We start from the raw sequence: 20,243 nt of genomic DNA, 5'->3' as shown, positions 1-20,243 counted from the left end.
GTATATAGGTCCTGGATGGCAGATAGCTTGGGCCAGTGATGTATTGGGCCATACGCACTACCCTCTGTAGCGCCTTACGGATGCAGAGCAGTTGCCATACCAGGTGGTGATGCAACTGGCCAGGATGCTCTCGTTGGTTCAGCTGTAGAACTTTGAGGGTCTGGGGACCCATGCCTAATCTTTTCAGTCTCCTGAGAGGGAAAAGGTTTTGTCGTGCCCTCTTCATGACTGTCTTGGTGTGTTTGGACAATGATAGTTTGTTGGAGATGTGGACACCAAGGAACTTGACGCTCTCGACCCGATCCACTACAGCCCCGTTGATGTTATTGGGGGCCTGTTTGGCCCTCCTTTTCCTGTAGTCCACAATTGTCTCTGGCTGGGCCACTCAAGGACATTCAGAGACTTGTCCTGAAGCCACTCCTGCGTTGTCTTGGCTGTGTGCTTAGGGTCGTTGTCTTGGAATGTGAACCTTTGCCCCAGTCTGAGGTCCTGAGCCCTATGGAGCAGGTTTTCTTCAAGGATCTCTCTCTACTTTGCTCCGTTCATCTTTCCCTCGATCCCGACTACTCTCCCAGTCCCTGTCGCTGAAAGAAATCCTCACAGCATGATGCTGCCACCCGCATGCTTCGTCGAAGGGATGGTGCCGGATTTCCTCCAGATGTGACGCTTGGCATTCAGGCTAAAGAATTTTTATTCTTGGGTTCATCAGACCAGAGAATCTTGTTTCATGGTGCTTTAGGTGCTTTTTTTTTGCAAACTCCAAGCGGGATGTCATGTTCCTTTTACTGAGGATTGACTTCCGTCTGGCCACTCTACCATAAAGGCCTGATGGGTGGAGTGCTGCAGAGAAGGTTGCCCTTCTGGAAGGTTCTCCCATCTCCACAGAGGACCTCTAGATCTATGTGGGTTCTTGGTCAATTTCTATTAATGTTTCCCCATTTTCATTTAGAGTTAAGATTATTATTTGACAATCTAGATAAAAAAAATTGAAAAAATATATATATTTAGTTTGTATGTAACCTGCCTAACAATTAGACAACCCCTTTTTCTCACATTTTTTGGCGTCAACCTATTGGACAATACACAACATGCAGTAAAATGTTATGGTTAAAATGTAATTAATGACACTTAGTTTCTGACCCCTTTAAAATGCAACTTATAAACATCTAATGTATCCTCATTTTAAGGATTTTAAAATGGACTCATTCCAACTACAAGGCCCCATGTCCTGTATTGTTACTTTTCATCACTACCACCTTGAGTGGGTAATTTGCGTGGCTGGTGCCTTCCTTGGATGTGGTAGCAGTTTTTCTTAGACTCCCTCCTGGAATCTAACCCCAATTCCCCTGGTCACTGTGGTATGCACAGAAAGAGCCGTCAAAAGTTGACATTCAAATTCGATGTCGGGGCCACGAATGGCTCGCCACTGGTCGAGGTTATAGTCATCAAAAATGTCAGAGAACCCCGGATGGCTTTTTGGTCTGAATAAATGCATGCATGCCCAAAGGGCAGCTCCTGTTTGCAGGTATTAGTGCTATAATTGCTGCAGTCATCCAAGTAATGTTGGAGCAATCCAAGGAACCATAGCTAATATGAGTCATTCACACTTTCATTGTACTGGCTGTTTGTACTAAGGCTTAATCTTTGAGACAGGAATATGCATCTGGCAGTATCACTCAGGTAGACCCACAACATTGTATACCTGGCTGTGCAGGACCACAGTTCTCAAGTAATGGAGGAAACCCTAGCGCACCCAGTGGGAGCCTCGACCTACCAACAGCTGACGCCGTGGGAACCGAGGCACCACTTGAGAGGTTTTTTGTTGGAGGGTTTTTGGAGTATACCATGAAATGGAGCCAATGACCGGGTTTGAGAAACACAATCGGTCTCTGACACTGGTGAGTACAATGGGACACAGGCCAGTCTGGGACTGTGGTGCAATTTCTGCCAAACTCCAGTAAGTGGTATTTTTAATAAAAAATAAAGATTTATTATAAATAAGCTAAATTCTAAGTTAAATACAAAGCTAGCTTGCCAAATTAACTGATGTGTCCATGTGATGTTTTTGTTAGCTAGTTAACTTTAGCAGTAACTGGTTTAAATAAAAAAAATCTAGCTAGCTAACTCTAAATCTCAAATTGCAGGTTAAGTTGTAATGTTAAGGTGTTTGTCCCAGCTAAACAAAGGGATTAACCTGGATTGTAACTAAGAATAAAGTCATGGCCCTTTTGCTTGCAAGCTGAGGCCATGTGGCTTGTAACAATGGCTACAAGCTAGCTACCAAGCTTTATGCATGGTAGCTAGTTTTTGTGAGCTGGTTAATAGGATATGAACAAAATATATGTCCACTGTTTGGTTTGACTTTTAACTAGCTGGCTAGTTTGTACAGCTTTACTTAACTAGAATATCCAACGTCTGCTAAATGACTAGAATGTAAATGTTTGTCTAGCATTAGGGTCAAACAACCCTAATCCAGATTTCATAATGGAAGAACAAGCATTGTCCAGCTTGACACAATGGAGAAAAGTTTTCAGACATAATGTAACTTATCTAGCTTTAATACGGTGTATTGTTATTCCCCCAATGTAGGCAACTCTGCTGCTGAACAATATGTGCTGTCCACTGTTGCCTCAAGCTCAAGCATCTCCTCTAACTCTACCAGCTCCTACCGTTCGAGCCCTTCCACTAGGGATTGTTCCCCACCAGGTGTCCAGCCCACCTTCTCCCCTACTAGGCCTCTCCCTTGCCAGTTCGCTACCAACCAAAAACCTTCGTTAAGGTTTGCACTTGTACTTTGCCAATGTTTTTTTTGTTTCATTTTGTGGACATGTGGCGCCACTACCAGCCTCATATTTTTGCATTTAATATTTCACGAAAAAGGAGCAGAGACTTGGTTGAGGCGTTGAAGGAAATGCAGAGCAATGACCAGGAACTACTGGAAAGAAGGGTGGAGGCCCAGCTGACATTTTCAATATATGAAAGCGAGGGATGCCAGAGAGGAAAATGAAAGCGCTGCAGATATGACAGCGCGGGCTGAGGAGAGGTGCAGTTTTAACCAGTGATTCCTCAATGTCCTGGCATGACTGGTGGACACCATTGCCATGTTGGGTCCACACCCCTGATTCCTTTCTACTGTGCTTGGACATGCACCCAGAGAAGGTAGTGTGGGCTGCTGCAGCAGCAAAGGACAGGGGGCTGAAGGCAAAGTTCAGCTACGCATTGCTCAGTGCCGTGGTGTCCACCATTGCCACCTGACATCTACTTCTGATTCCTTACAGCACCTCGTTGTGCAACCAGATCCTCATTGACAATAATACTTCTTATAGTTTTTCCTTTGTTGTAAAAATGTTCTACTTGTACATAGTTTACATGGTTTGAGTTGCACTTTGTTTTTATGCACAATGCAGTCTTATTTGTAAACCCTAACCCTTTATTTATACTTTTTGATGTAAAGTTTGCATGTGTGCTTTGAGCACACGTTGGGTCATTTCCACCCTCAGAAATAAACACTTTAGACATTTGTGATGTTCAACACTCATTTCATTCATTATGATGTCTGAAAAGGGCCCTGTGTTTTGCCCTATCATTTAACATGCCTGGATTTGTTTGTTGTTTTTTTTTTTTTTTTTTTTGACCTTTTATTTAACTAGGCAAGTCAGTTAAGAACAAATTCTTATTTTCAATGACTGCCTAGGAACAGCGGGTTAACTGCCTGTTCAGGGGCAGAACGACAGATTTGTACCTTGTCAGCCAACCTTTTGGTTACTAGTCCAACACTCTAACCACTAGGCTGCCGCCCTAGTTATGGGCATGGTACGATTTGACTCCATAAGCCCAAAACGGATGCCTTATGCCAATCTGGGCTCAAACCCGGGAACACTTTTCAATTTCATCAGCTACCAGGCTTGGCTTACAGAGCTCTGGGGGCGATTCCTGCTGGCTAACTCAAGTCTGCTTTCTGGAATACCCCACTGTCTATAAATGAGAACCTCGGCCCCATTTCTCAGATTTATGAGAACAGGAATGATAAAAGTCGCTGTTAAGCTCCAATCAGAAGTTCAAACGATAACAAAGTTGTCATCCCACCATTAGGCTTGGGCCGTATCCAGATTTTCACATCGTCATACCATCCTTCTCTCATCCCGGGATTTACGGTATTACCGGCATAGGAGACAAATGCAAGAAAAGCACAATGGGCCTCGACTGGAATGCTAAAAAAATTATCACAAACTAATATCGAGATCACATAGAAGCTGTTAGCCGTTAGCTAAATGCTGGCAGAATGGCATCAAATATCTTATGGCTATCATTTAGTAGTGAATGGCTATCATTTAGTAGTGAATTGCATTTAAGTGTAACTTCATCACCTCATGTGCGCCACACAACAGAGACTCACCGATAGATTTAGAATTCTATGGACTCACCAGCTCCCACTTCCTTCGGTTTTGCTATTTACAAACACGTGACTGGCTCAACAGTTCTGGGGAAATACTGTATGTTAAATAATGTGACTGGTGAAATTAAGAAAGCAATTTGCTTCATCTCCTAAGGTATTGCACAAGTTGACTGCAGGTATTCATTTAAAAAGTAGCTATAAATATTCAAATTGATTGAAAACCCATCCCGTGGCTTTTTCAAAGTACCCCGGTATATACTGTTTAAGGTATAACGCCCTAGCCATTTATATGCTTCACGATTCAATGGCTATATATCATACATTTATAAGTCTAAATGAATGTAGCAACTGCTTATTGACATTCTTAGGCTTAAACATGAAGATTGACTAACTGACTATCCTACCGATTGGCGATGTCATTTACAAAATAGCCTCCAACACTACTCAGCAAATTGGATGCAGTCTTATCAAAGTGCCTTCAGTTTTGTCACCAAAGCCCCATTTACTACCCACCACTGCGACCTGTATCCTCTCGTTGGCTGGTCCTCGCTTCATATTTGTCGCCAAACCCATTGGCTCTAGGTCATCTGTAAGTCTTTGCTAGGTAAAGCCCCGCCTTATCTCAGCTCACTGGTCACCATAGCAGCACCCACCTGTAGCTTGCGCTCCAGCAGATATATTTCACTGGTCACCCCCAAAGCCAATTCCTCCTTTGGATGCCTTTACTTCCAGTTCTCTGCTGCCAATGACTGGAACGAACTGCAAAAATCACTGAAGCTGGAGACTCATATCTCCCTCACTGAGCAGCTCACAGATCACTGCACCTGTACATAGCCCATCCAACTACCTCATCCCTATACTGTTATTTATTTTGCTTCTTTGCACCCCAGTATCTATCTACTTGATTTTTCACATTGACATCCACATATTCTACTAGCCTACATGATGGACTAAGTTGACTGTTCAATTGATTCAGAACACAGGACATGCTGTATTGCACTTCGCTGCATTGTCTCTGCTGCTGTAAAGGCAATGTAGCAGCAATTGTTAGCCATGGATTTGGATGGTAGACTAATTTGCATACATTACATGCTATTCCTTAGGCTTGCCCATCACCTCAGCCAGCCAAACTGCATTCCATGTTATAACCATTTTCAATACTTTGGGGTCATTTTCTGTCTCCAATTTAATATGCAGCAGGAAAAAGCAGATTTAATCTGTCCCAAATTGGACCCAATTTCCTACATAGGAATATATATGTTCCCTATATAGCTGTGTTGGTGCCGGAGGGGATGGTTGATGTTTTATTGGCTCTTAACTAACCTTGCTATTTTATTTTTTTCACTCTTATGAATGAAAAGAGCTTCTGGATATCAGAACAGCGATTACTCACCTTGAATTGTATGAAGAATTTAAAAACGAATATCTTATGTTTCACCGGGTCGTGGCTGAACGACGACATGAATAACATGCAGCTGGTGGGTTATACACTGTACTGGCAGTCACCACATCAGTCACTGGCTTCATCAATAAGTGCATCGAGGACGTCGTCCCCACAGTGACTGTATGTACATACCCCAACCAAAATCCATGGATTACAGGCAACAACCGCACTGAGCTAAAGGGTAGAACTATTGCTTTCAAGGAGCAGGACTCTAACCCGGAAGCTTATAAGAAATCACGCTATGCCCTCAGACAAACCATCAAATAGGCAAAGCGTCGATATAGGACTAAGATCGACTCGTCCTACACAGGCTCCGGTGCTCGTCGGTTGTGGCAGGGCTTGCAAACTATTACAGACTACAAAGGGAAGCACAGCCGAGAGCTGCCCAGTGGCGTGAGCCTACCAGACAAGCTAAATTACTTCTATGCTCGTTTCAAGGCAAGCAACACTGAAACATGCATGAGAGCACCAGCTGTTCCGGACGACTGTGTGATCATGCTAGTGGAAGCCTTAGGAAGTGCAAAATAACCCATATCCCACTGTGTATTCGATAGGGGTGAGTTCAAAAACTACAAACTGCAGATTTCCCACTTCCTGTTTGGATTTTTTTCTCAGGTTTTTGCCTGAGGCAGTTCACTCTGGGCACGCTATTCATCCAAAAGTGAAAATGCTGCCCCCTATCCCAAAGAAGTTAAACAGGTCAACATCCACAAGGTCCCAGGGCCAGACGGATTACCAGGACGTGTACTCCGAGCCTGTGCTGACCAACTGGCAAGTGTCTTCACTGACATTTTCAACCTCTCCCTGTCTGAGTCTGTAATACCAATATGTTACAAGCAGACCACCATAGTCCCTGTGCCCAAGAACACTAAGGTAACCTGCCTAAATGATTACTGACCCGTAGCACAAACGTCTGCAGCCATGAAGTGCTTTGAAAGGCTGGTCATGGCTCATGACATGACATCAACACCATTATCCCAGAAACCCTAGACCCACTCCAATTTGCATACCTCCCCAAAAGATCCACAGATGTTGCAATCTCTCTACTGCACTCCACACCTGGACAAAAGGAACACCTATGTGAGAATGCTATTCATTGACTACAGCTCAGCGTTCAACACCATAGTGTCCTCAAAGCTCATCCCTAAGCTAAAGACACTGGGACTAAACACCTCCCTCTGCAACTGGATCCTAGACTTCCTGACAGGCTGCCCCAGGTGGTAAGGATAGAAAACAACACAGCCGCCACACTGATCCTCAACAATGGGTCCCCCCAGGTGCGTGCTCAGTCCACTCCTGTACTCCCTGTTCACTCATGACTGCATGGCCAGGCATGACTCCAACACTGTAAGTTTGCCGATGACACAACAGTGGTAGGCCTGATCACCAACAACGACGAGACATCATACAGGGAGGTCAGAGACCTGGCCGTGTGGTGCCAGGACAACAGCCTCTCCCTGAAAGTGATCAAGACAAATGAGATGATTGTAGACTACAGGAAAAGGAGGGTTGAGATGGCCCCCATTCTCATCGACGGGGCTGTAGTGGAGCATGTTGAGAGCTTCAAGTTCCTTGGTGTCCACATCTCCAACACACTAGAATGCCACTAGAATGCCACCCTAGTCATAGACTTATCTATGCTTCCGCATGGCAAGCGATACCGGAGCACCCAATCTGGGTCAAAAAGGCTTCTAAACAGCTTCTACCCCCAAGCAATAAGATTGGTTAGATATTCAGGCAGACTGCTTGCACCCCCCCCCCCCCTTTACGCTGCTGCTACTCTGTTATTATCTATGCATAAGTTACTTTTTAATAACTCTACCAACATGTACAATGTTAGCCAAATACATTTAACCTTTTCACAATTCCTGACATTTAATCCTAGTAAAAATTCCCTGTCTTAGGTCAGTTAGGATCACCACTTTATTTTAAGAATGTGACATGTCAGAATAATAGGATAGAGAATGATTTACTTCAGCTTTTATTTCTATCATCAAATTCCCAGTGGGTCCCTAGTTTACATACACTCAATTAGTATTTGGTAACATTGCCTTTAAATTGTTTAACTTGGGTCAAACGTTTCGGGGAGCCTTCCACAAGCTTCCCACAATAAGTTGGGTGAATTTTGGCCCATTCCTCCTGACAGAGCTGGTGTAACCGAGTTAGGTTTGTAGGCCTCATTGCTCGCACACACTTTTTCAGTTCTGCCCACAAATGTTCTATGGGATTGAGGGCAGGGCTTTGTGATGGCCATTCCAATACCTTGAATTTGTTGTCCTTATGCCATTTGCCACAACGTTGGAAGTATGCAACTTTGGAAGTATCATTGTCCATTTGGAAGACCATTCGTGACCAAGCTTTAACTTCCTGACTGATGTCTTGATGTTGCTTCAATATATCCATATAATTGTCCTACCTCATGATGCCATCTATTTTGTGAAGTGCACCAGACCCTCCTGCAGCAAAGCACCCCCACAACATGATGCTGCCACCCCGTGCTTCACGGTTGGGATGGTGTTCTTGGCCTTGCAAGCCTCCCCCTTTTCCTCCGAACATAATGATGGTAACTATGGCCAAGCAGTTCTATTTTTGTTCATTTTTGTTCAGACCAGAGTGAATACATTATCCAAAAAGTACGATCTTTGTCCCCATGTGCAGTTGCAAACAGTAGTCTGGCTTTTTTATGGCGGTTTTGGAGCAGTGGCTTCTTCCTTGTTGAGCGGCCTTTTAGGTTATATCGATATAGGACTCGTTTCCTCCAGCTTCTTCACAAGGTCCTTTGCTGTTGTTCTGTGATTGATTTGCACTTTTCGCACCAAAGTACGTTCATCTCTAGGAGTTAGAACGTGTCTCCTTCCTGAGCGGTATGACTGCTGTGTGGTCCTATGGTGTTTATACTGGCATACTATTGTTTGTACAGATGAACGTGGTACCTTCAGGTTTTTGGAAATTGCTCCCAATGATGAACCAGACTTGTGGAGGTCTACTAATTTTTTCCCCCAAGGTCTTGGCTGATTTCTTTAGATTTTCCCATGATGTCAAGCAAAGAGGCCTTGAGTTTGAAGGTTGGCCTTGAAATCCATCCACAGGTACACCTCCAATTGACTCAAATGATGTCAATTAGCCTATCAGAAGCTTTTAAAGCCATGACATAATTTTCTGGGTGTGTCCAAGCTGTTTAAAGGCACAGTCAACTTCGTGTATGTAAACTTCTGACCCATTGGAATTGTGATACATTTAGTTAATCTGTAAACAATTGTTGGAAAAATTTACTTGTCATGTACAAAGTAATGTCCTAACCGACTTGCCAAAATTATAGTTTAACAGGACATTTGTGGAGTGGTTGAAACACTTAGGTTGGAGTAATTAAAACTCGTTTATGTAAACTTCCGACTTCAACTGTACATTTTACCTCGACTAACTGGTGCCCCCTTACATTGACTCTGTACTCGTACAGTAGCCTCGCTATTGTTTTTTTACTGCTGCTCTTTCATTTGTTACTTCTATAAAAAATGTTGTTGGCATTTTTCTTAACTGCATTGTTGTTTTAGGGGCTTGTAATGTGCTGTTGTATTCAGCACATGTGACATACATTTTGATTTGACTGGTTATGGTATAAAATGTTGTAATAGAGAATTCAATAATTTTGCTAAATGTGTTGGATGTCTATTTTTGGGGTCTTTGACAATTTTTCAGGCCTTCCTCTGACACCACCTGGTGTAGAGGTCCTGGATGGCAGGCAGCTTAGCCCCAGTGATGTACTTGGCCGTACGCACTACCCTCTGTAGTGCCTTGCGGTCAGAGGCCGAGCAGTTGCCATACCAGACAGTGATGCAACCCGTCAGGATGCTCTCGATGTTGCAGCTGTAGAACCTTGGATATAGCCTAATCTTCCTTGTTCTTTAGACTTTAGGAATTTGGCACCGTACAGTATGGCTGCTTACTTGCGGATGCACCTGAGCTCAATTTCGTGTCTCATAGCAAAGGGTCGGGAATACCTATATAAATAAGGTATTTCTGTTTATTTTATTTATTACTGTTCAAAAATTCCTGTTTTTGCTTTGTCATTATGGGGAAGTTTGTGTAGATTGAGTAATTTTTATTTAATCAGTTTTAGAATACGGCTGTAACGTAACAAAATGTGGAAAAAGGGAGGAGGTCTGATTACTTTCCGAATGCACCGTATTGGAAAAGTATTGGAACAGTGATACATTTTGGCTCTGTACTCCAGCACTTTGGATTTGAAATTATGCAATGATTATGAAGTTAAAGTGCAGACTGTCAGCTTTAACTTGAGGGGATTTTCATCCATATCGAACCTTTTAGTAATTATAGCACATTTTGTACAACTCTCATTTTAGGGGACCAAAAGTATTGGCACAAATTCATTTGACTATTTGGCCCCATATTCATAGCATGCAATGACGACATCAACCTTGGGAATCTACAAATTTGTGGGATCCATTTGGTGTTTGTTTTGGTTGTGTTTCAGATAATTTTTTGCCCAATAAAAATGTATGGTATATTTTGGAGTAATTTTAATTGTAAATAAAAGTAGAATGTTTCTAAACACTTCTAAATTAATGTGGATGTTACCATGATTATGGATAATCCTTAATGAATGGTGATCAATGAGAAAGTTATAGGTATATCATACCCCCCCATGAAAATATTAACCTCCCCTGTTATTGTAATAAGAGCTTAGCATGTTTTGGGAGTATGATATTTGTGCATTTAACTTTCTCATTCATCATTATCCAGGATTTAATTCAGGTCTATCCGTAATCATGGTTAATGAATAACCATGATCACTCCTACCGTCACGGCTCACATAAGAATAAAATAATCTATTCTTTGCTTTCCTCTCTTTGTCATCGCTCTCTCACTTGAATCGCTTTGTCTTCCCTTCACCCTTTTCCATCCTTTTTCTTGCACTAAAATCTGAGAACTGTGTCCTCTTCTCGCAGACAGAATCACATTAGGCTTAGTTTCACAGAATGATTTTCACTGAATAGGCTGTATCTCACTATTCCTCTTTAGGCTTTATTGTAGTGTCTCGACTATCTGGACTACCTTCTACTTCAAACAGTGAATCAATCTCCATGGGAATGCTACAGTTAGCTAAAGAACTTAGCCTACATCTTCCTCCAACAATGCCTGCATCTTTGAATATGCATTCTAATTATATCTTCTCTTTTGATGAAGTCTTGAGGGGCAAACTGCCTTCATTCATTGACTGATGAAACAAAATATTGTTTGATTTGCGAGCGATGGCTGTATTTCTTATACTTTATCTCTATCTTCTCCACAGACGGATAACCTCGATGGGGCTTTCTGTGTGCCGGACATCAAGCTGCACAGCAACCCATCGGCGTTCAATGTGTACTGCAACGTGCGCCACTGCGTGCTGGACTGGCAGCAGCGGGAGTCGTCCCTGGCCTCACAAAGCTCCGTGCAGAGCGGTGACTCTGACAGCGAGGAGGAGGAGGAGTACCGTGAGCCCGCCATCAAGCTGCCCAAGGTAACTTCAGAAGCACAGGGATGGGAACAGGGTTGGTGGAAGGGTAGAAATACATTGAATGGAACAGACATTCACATCAGTGATCCATGACAGGTGGCCATATTGAGTGTACCCACATGTAGTCAAATTGAGTGCCCTACTCAAATTGCAATGGTCGGAGGGGCTTTGTCCCTTCTAGTAATTACAATAACAGGTTGAGGACCCAAGCTAGATAGCCTGGTAAATTTGAATGGCTAATTGGTGGCTGCTACCGCTGGGTATATATTCCAATTTACCGGGCGATCGAGCTTGGCTCCTCAACCTGTTATCCCAATATATTGGATATCACGCTTGATCCATCAAGCTTCCTAAGGTCAGAAAGTATGGAACAAATTGGTATCATTTAAATCCACCTCAATTGTCCTAAAATATGAAATGCATCTTGAATTTTCCTAAATAATCAGTTAGCAAAATATAAGTTGGAATGTGATCTCCTTAGTATGTTACACATCATATCGCACCCTAACTTTGGGCACCTGTCCTACCTTATACATTTTAGTCTAGGCTATATGGTGTATGGTGAAATTTGTCTCTAGATGTTGACCTAGAGTCAGTTTAGCATTTTCTCCACCAAAGGTTAGGATTTGGAAGCTGATCCTAAATCTCTACCTAGTGAAACTTTCACCCCGTGTAGCCTATATCCTGTATCTCCCATTGCTCTCAGGTTCCCGCCCCTGTTTCTCTGGGTTAGTGTTGTTGAACCCTTTTGACTGCCATGATAATTTATAGCAACACTATGAGAGGCTTAAAGCACTGGTCTGTGAGGATTAGCTACTGCCTTGTCTCACTCACTGACTCACTCTCATTCTTGCTGTCTCTCACTCTCGCTGTGTCTCGGGTTCGCTATCTTTTTCTCTCTTAGCTCTCTCTGTGTCTCACTTTCTCTTTCTGACTTTTCTCTTTCCCTCCCTGCTTTTCTCTGCGTCTGTCTGTCCCACTCTGCTCATCACTGCTTTGCCACTGTGGCCTCATTGAAACAGAGCACGTCCCCAGGAGCAATATCACAGCGCACAGAGTAGGGAGTGTGTGTGTAGCCTGTCTTTGTTTGCGCGCGCGTGTGTCCTGCAATCCCTGCATTTTTTTTGTGCCGGCCGTCAGCCCATTAGCTGTTTACAGACACATTTTCAGCTGAATACTTTTTAAACTTCATATTAACTAGGCTACTTTTATTAAAAGTTTCAAATCGCTAGTCTGTCGAGCCCTCTCCCGCTACAATGAACGGTATGCATCTTCTAGCGATCTATTGATCCCGAGTGGCGCAGCGGTCTAAGTCACTGCATCTCAGTGCTAGAGGCGTCACTACAGACCCTAGTTCGATTCCAGGCTGAATCACAACCGGCCGTGATTGGGAGTCCCATAGGGCAGCGGACAATTAGCCCAGCGTCGTCCGGGTAGGCCGTCATTGTAAATAAGAATTTGTTCTTAAATTGGATAGATAGTGCCAGTCAGTCACAAAGCGAGCGACGGCAGGGAAACCCAGCCAATTTGTGTGCGCAGAGGTTGGTTGCAGTCAAATTTCTTTGCACGGAGAAGGGAAAGGGCATGATGCGTGAATTTGCATGTCCCATGTAATGTAAGTGGTAACGATGAGTCGAAACCCATTTAGTGAGTGACTCATCAATCAGTGTAACCTACCGAATCGCATCGGTGAGAAAGCTGCAGATAAATTATGAAAATATTCAACGAAGATGGTGAATCATCACTGCTGGAACAATGGGGAGTGGAGAGCCTCATTCTGGTCCAAATTTGAAAGTTAGGCCCTCACGTGATCCAGGCATTAAAATAGAATTCAACAATATTCAAAAATGTTTTAACCTCATTAGGGAATCAACTCAGTGTATTGAAAATGTATTAGTTTTCCCAAGTTTAGCATAAGACCTGAACAGAATGGGACGGAGATACCTAGTCAATTATACAACTGAATGCATTTAACCCAACCCCTCTGAGTCAGAGAGGTGTGCGGGGGCTGTCTTAATCCACATTGACATCCACATCACCGGCTCCCATTGAGCAGTTGTTGGGGTTAACCAAGACGGTCAAGAGCAGAATGACAGATTTTTACCTTCCAGTTACTGGCCCAACACTCTTACCCGCTAGGCTACCCTGCCACCTCTGCCGTGATTTGTATTTCCTGCAACTTTTTGAATAAGCAACGAGAATGCCCCTATCTGTGGTGCGCACATCTACCTCTTTGTGTAGCCTTTAGCAATGATGGAAAGGCTTTCCTATAAACCTTGTCAATTAAATGCTAACTACAAGGTAGAATATAATTATTTTCATCATTCCAGTGGGTATTTGTTTAGTGAACTACCATCACATGTATGCTACAAAAACACAGCTAAACAACAGCCTCTCGCTAGGTGCACACTTGAATTTAAGGGTCACTTTTTGATAGGGGACTCTGTTACAGAGGAGTGTAAATGCTCTTTTTTGGCTGGAATATTTTGTTGAATTGTATTCTGAAAATTATTGATTGTTGCTGCCACCTTGGCCAGGTCTCCCTTGAAAATGAGAATGGGTCTCAATGGGCTTTTCCTGGTTAAAGAAATTAAAATGACGACACCCAAAAATCTATATTCCTCAGATGTTTCCCAGACCTCATTTGGTCTCCAAATGTGGTTTACGCATTGTTGTGGATTTAACATCCAATTTGGTTGTTTTTCTATTTTTAAAAAGTCCGATTTTGAGAGCGAAAACATGAAGGAAAAAAATGATAAAAGGGAAACTTAGAAAAACTCAAAATGAACAAAACAGAATAAGGCAAAAAAATATTATTTTATGAATTCAGGCTTTTTAAAATCAGAAGATTACATTACTTGTCCTGATGTGGAATGTATACAACAGTTATGATAAACAGCCAAGCTGATGTTAGCAATTCTGCAATGCAAGCCGAAACTTCCTCAAAAACACTCAAAACTAAGTTTGGTTGCATTGACACTCATGAAGAACCTGTCCATGATTTCTTCTCTGCGAGAATGTCATTATTTTTGTGGCAAAGTATACTTGATGTAAAGGTCTGCAATAGTAGTAATTCCTTTTCTCTTCCAGAATAAAAAAGTGTTGTCAATTAGTGGGGGGGGGGGAGCATGGTTACGGCAAATAGGATTACAGGCATAGGTCTCCTGTAGACCAAATGTTTTCCTTATTTGATTTTTTTTGTGTGTGTGTAAAGTTATTGCAAGTAATATCTGTAGGAGATTTAGTTTATGAAAAGAGAAGTCCTGGAAGACAGGTGTTATGTTTATCCTGCTCAATAATGAGGCATGAATGGGTGGAGGGATCTACCATGCCAGGGTATGTATCCTGCCAATAAACCAGTGCTCTAGCATTGTCTGCCCAATAATAATGCTGAAACTTTGGCAGGCTCAGGCCCCCTAATTCTTTGGGCTTGATTGTTTTTTTAGAGATACTATGTACTTTGTATTGCCACACAAAAGGCAAGATGATAGAATCCAAGGATTTAAAAAAAGCTTTAGTTAAAAATATAGGCAGATTCTGAACGAGATAAAGGAATCTGGGAGTGTAACCATTTTAATAGCGTTAACGTAGATAGGCAGCACTCTCCAGATCTCAACTTCCATCATGTCGCTAGGTCAATTTATAAATAAATTTAGAGTCCTTTGGGATGACAACATCAAAATATTTAATTTGGTCTCCTGTGATTTTAAAAGGTATGTTTTTAAGAAACTCTGAGTTTGTCACCTTTTTAAGAGGCATGAATTCACTTCTATACCAGTTTATGATGTACACAGAGGGTTCTCCAAATTATTAGATTAACTCCAACAGCGGTGGGAGTGACTCTTTGGGACGTGAGGCAAACAAAATGTAATCCGCATAGAGCGAGATGCAGTGATCAACCTTGCCCATGTTTAGCGAAGCAATGGCAGGATGGCTTCTGATACTAATAGCTAGGGATTCCATAGCAATGGCGTATAGCAACGGACTCAATGAGCACCATTGGCGGTAGGAACGGTGAAATGAAAACGGATGCGATTTATTGTAATTAGTGAACTGAAGCCGTCGGGCACGCATATAGTATTTCAACCCAAGGGACAACTCTCGCCCAGAGCAAACAAATGTATTATTGTCAAAATGTAGTTCCATTCCAATTGGTAATATTCCTTTTTGAGCGTCAAGTTTAGAACCTTTGTCATGTTTGGAATACTTGATGTTCATCAGTCGCCAAACGTTGGAAAATGAGAATCCGCCTGCGATAAAACCAGTTTGATCTTGATAAATTATAGTCAAAATGCATTTATTTAGTCTGTTTGCAAGTATTTTAGTAAACATCTCAAGATCACATCCGAGGAGGGCAATAGGACGATATGAAAATAGATAGGTTTCATCTTTCTTTATATTAGGGTGATATTGGCTGAGTATAAAGACTCCGGGAGTCTGCAAGTTTCAATAGTATTTAAACATCCGCAACAGAAGTAACCTTTTCTGAATATGATTTGTAAAACTCTCTACCAAAGCCGCCAGGGCCAGCTGCTTTACCGTTAAGGAAGGAACGTACTGCAGAGACAACCTCTTAAGTTATTTCTGCATTTATCTCCCTTTTGAACAGTGCTGCATAATTTAGCTAGAGAAAGGGAATGGAGGAAATCAGACATTTCCACAGTATCTACAGTGGTCTTTGAAGTGTAAAGTTCTTGATAAAACTTTAACATGCATTCATTTATTTTGGGTCCGTAGTAACTGCTACATCAGTGAAGTGGTAGGGCGAGTAGGAAGCCTATCCATGTAAGGATTCAAAATGCAGTTAAAATCTCCGCCTGTCATTACATGTGTGGTTGATAAATCTGGTAAGAGATTGAAGACATTCAGAAGAACCCTGGGTCATTGACATTCGGTGCGTAATGATGGTTACATGTCGTGATAAAATATGGCCTACTACTATAAGAAAGCGGCCATTGGGGTCTCGCTTATAGTTGAAATATGTTGGAATGGGACAGTTGTTTCTGGAAATAATATGGCTACACCTCTAGCCTCAGATGAAAAAGTGGATTGATAAATCTGATACCCAACTCTTTTAATCTGTGTTGCTCAGTATGATTTATGTGCGTTTCTTATAGAAACATATCTCAGATGGGAAAAACTTTGCATCTTTTTAAATTCGTTCTCAAACCTCATACCCTTTCGTGAATGTAATGTTGCCAGTACCCATAATAAATAATTATTTGGTCCTCAAATACATTAAAATTGTAGCAGTAGGTCTGAAGCAACACAGAGCAAAGGACAAATGAAAAACAACATTCTCCACCTCCCTGTCCCTTTCCCCAAATTATGTGGAATGTAAGTTCCCCCATACACACTGGAACTGCTGGACACAACAAGGAGACATAGGCTAGCTAACCAATTTACAATGAAACTAAATTAGTGTACCTTCAGGTGGTCCGACGGGGCCCCCTCACCCTTACAGTGCCCTCCACTAATATTGGCACCCTTGGTAAATATGAGCAAAACAGGCTCATCCTCTTGGTCTTTCATTTAAAATATTCATAAGAATCCAACATTTTATTGAAGTGTAATTATTTGTAAAAATAAATAATACATTTTTGTTCATATGTGCCGCAGTTATTGGCACCCGTATACATTCTTTTGAATAAAATCTTAACTGAAGTATATTTCCCAATCCTATTTTACATTTTTATGTTCTCCTAAGTGCTTAGGAACATTTTAAGAGGTAAGCCATGACTTCCTGTTTCACTGGGGTATAAATATGAGTTGGCACACAGGCCAAGTTCCCATAGTTATCCATCACCTATGGGAAAGACCTGAGAATACAGTAGTGCTACACAAGGTTGTTGAGCTGCACATCAGGAAATGGCTAGAAGAAAATAACGGTTGAAAATCAGGACAATAATTAAAAAGTTTAAAGCAACTGGAGATGTCCCCTTACAGGCCGATTGTTAACGTGTGTCTATATTGACCCCACGCATAGTAAGGAGGTTGGCTCGAGTGGCCACAATCTCCAAAGATCACAGCTGGAGAATTGCAGACGTTAGAATTGCAGACATCTTGTGGTTAGAAAGTCTCAAATTACAATCAGACACCACCTACATTACCATAAGTTGTTTGGGGAGGGGGTTGTCATAAAGCCTTTGCTGTCATCAAACTACAAACTCAAACACCTACAGCTTGCCAAACGTTACTGGAACTTGAAATGGGACCAGGTTCTATGTTCAGATGAGATGAAAATGGAGCTTTTTGGAAACAAACACCAGAGGTGGGTTTGGCGTACACAAAAAGATAGCTATGCAGAAAAGTACCTCATCCCCTTCGTGAAGTAAGGTGGTGGATCTTTGTTGTGGAGCTGCCAAGGCAGCAGATACTCTTCCTGGGGTCCAGCAAAATTAAGGCCGTTTATACCATTTTAAAAACATTACAATACATTCACAGATTTTACAACGCACTGTGTGCCCTTATGCCCCTACTTCACCACTACCACATATCTTACAGTACTAAATCCGTGTGTATGTTATCGTGTGTATGCATGTCTGTGCCTATCTTGTTGTTTCACAGTCCGCAATGTTCCATAAGGTAAAAAAAACAAACTTTTGTAATCAAATTGAACTAATTTCATTTTTTTATTAATTTTTTTAAATACCTTTTATTTAACCAGGTAGGCTAGTTGAGAACAAGTTCTCATGTGCAACTGCGACCTGGCCAAGATAAAGCATAGCAGTGTGAACAGACAACACAGAGTTACACATGGAGTAAACAATTAACAAGTCAATAACACAGTAGAAAAAAAGGGGAGTCTATATACATTGTGTGCAAAAGGCATGAGGTAGGCGAATAATTACAATTTTGCAGATTAACACTGGAGTGATAAATGATCAGATGGTCATGTACAGGTAGAGATATTGGTGTGCAAAAGAGCAGAAAAGTAAATAAATAAAAACAGTATGGGGATGAGGTAGGTAAAAATGGGTGGGCTATTTACCGATAGACTATGTACAGCTGCAGCGATCGGTTAGCTGCTCAGATAGCAGATGTTTGAAGTTGGTGAGGGAGAGAAGTCTCCAACTTCAGCGATTTTTGCAATTCGTTCCAGTCACAGGCAGCATTGAACTGGAACGAAAGGCGGCCAAATGAGGTGTTGGCTTTAGGGATGATCAGTGAGATACACCTGCTGGAGCGCGTGCTACGGGTGGGTGTTTCCATCGTGACCAGTGAACTGAGATAAGGCGGAGCTTTACCTAGCATGGACTTGTAGATGACCTGGAGCCAGTGGTTCTGGCGACGAATATGTAGCGAGGGCCAGCCGACTAGAGCATACAGGTCGCAGTGGTGGGTGGTATAAGGTGCTTTAGTGACAAAACGGATGGCACTGTGATAAACTGCATCCAGTTTGCTGAGTAGAGTGTTGGAAGCTATTTTGTAGATGACATCGCCGAAGTCGAGGATCGGTAGGATAGTCCGTTTTACTAGGGTAAGTTCGGCGGCGTGAGTGAAGGAGGCTTTGTTGCGGAATAGAAAGCCGATTCTAGATTTGATTTTAGATTGGAGATGTTTGATATGAGTCTGGAAGGAGAGTTTACAGTCTAGCCAGACACCTAGGTACTTATAGATGTCCACATATTCAAGGTCGGAACCATCCAGGGTGATGATGCTAGTCAGGCGTGCGGGTGCAGGCAGCGAACGGTTGAAAAGCATGCATTTGGTTTTACTAGCATTTAAGAGCAGTTTGAGGCCACGGAAGGAGTGTTGTATGGCATTGAAGCTCGTTTGGAGGTTAGATAGCACAGTGTCCAAGGACGGGCCGGAAGTATACAGAATGGTGTCGTCTGCGTAGAGGTGGATCAGGGAATCGCCCGCAGCAAGAGCAACATCATTGATATATACAGAGAAAAGAGCCGGCCCGAGAATTGAACCCTGTGGCACCCCCTTAGAGACTGCCAGAGGACCGGACAGCATGCTCTCCGATTTGACACACCGAACTCTGTCTGCAAAGTAGTTGGTGAACCAGGCAAGGCAGTCATCAGAAAAACCGAGTCTACTGAGTCTGCCGATAAGAATATGGTGATTGACAGAGTCGAAAGCCTTGGCAAGGTCGATGAAGACGGCTGCACAGTACTGTCTTGTATTGATGGCGGTTATGATATCGTTTAGGACCTTGAGCGTGGCTGAGGTGCACCCGTGACCGACTCGGAAACCAGATTGCACAGCGGAGAAGGTGTGGTGGGATTTGAGATGTTCAGTGACCTGTTAGTTGACTTGGCTTTCGAAGACCTTAGATAGGCATGGCAGGATGGATATAGGTCTGTAACAGTTTGGGTCCAGGGTGTCTCCCCCTTTTGAAGAGGGGGATGACTGCGGCAGCTTTTCAATCCTTGGGGATCTCAGACTATATGAGAGGTTGAACAGGCTGGTAATAGGGGTTGCGACAATGGTGGCGGATAGTTTCTGAAATAGAGGGTCCAGATTGTCAAGCCCAGCTGATTTGTACGGGTCCAGGTTTTGCAGCTCTTTCAGAACATCTGCTATCTGGATTTGGGTAAAGGAGAACCTGGAGAGGCTTGGGCGAGTAGCTGCGGGGGGGGGGGGGGGGGGGGGGCTGTTGGCCGAGGTTGGAGTAGCCAGGCGGAAGGCATGGCCAGCCGTTGAGAAATGCTTGTTCTTAGTTCTGCATTTTTTGAACGGAGCATGCTTATCTAAAATGGTGAGGAAGTTACTTTTAAAGAATGACCAGGCATCCTCAACTGACGGGATGAGGTTAATGTCCTTCCAGGATACCCGGGCCAGGTCGATTTAGAAAGGCCTGCTCAGAGAAGTGTTTTAGGGAGCGTTTGACAGCGATGAGGGGTGGTCGTTTGACTGCGGATCCATAGCGGATA

General features: G+C 42.7%; 1 protein-coding gene across 30 annotated transcripts in view; it reads left to right on the top strand.

Moving 5' to 3' along the window:
• LOC109904047 (E3 ubiquitin-protein ligase MYCBP2) overlaps positions 1-20,243 on the top strand; it is a 340,396-nt gene that overhangs the window by 13,877 nt on the left and 306,276 nt on the right. For all 30 annotated transcript variants that reach the window (XM_031793477.1, XM_031793472.1, XM_031793485.1 and 27 more), the window contains exon 3: positions 11,152-11,361. In XM_031793477.1, the coding sequence (XP_031649337.1) occupies positions 11,152-11,361 (210 nt within the window). The remainder of the gene's footprint in view (positions 1-11,151; positions 11,362-20,243) is intronic.

The sequence above is a fragment of the Oncorhynchus kisutch genome, linkage group LG2 (assembly GCF_002021735.2).
Source record: "Oncorhynchus kisutch isolate 150728-3 linkage group LG2, Okis_V2, whole genome shotgun sequence".
NCBI classification, from domain to species: Eukaryota; Metazoa; Chordata; class Actinopteri; order Salmoniformes; family Salmonidae; genus Oncorhynchus; species Oncorhynchus kisutch.
Note: the sequence above shows the minus strand (reverse complement) of the source record. Positions and strands in the feature narration are given on the sequence as shown.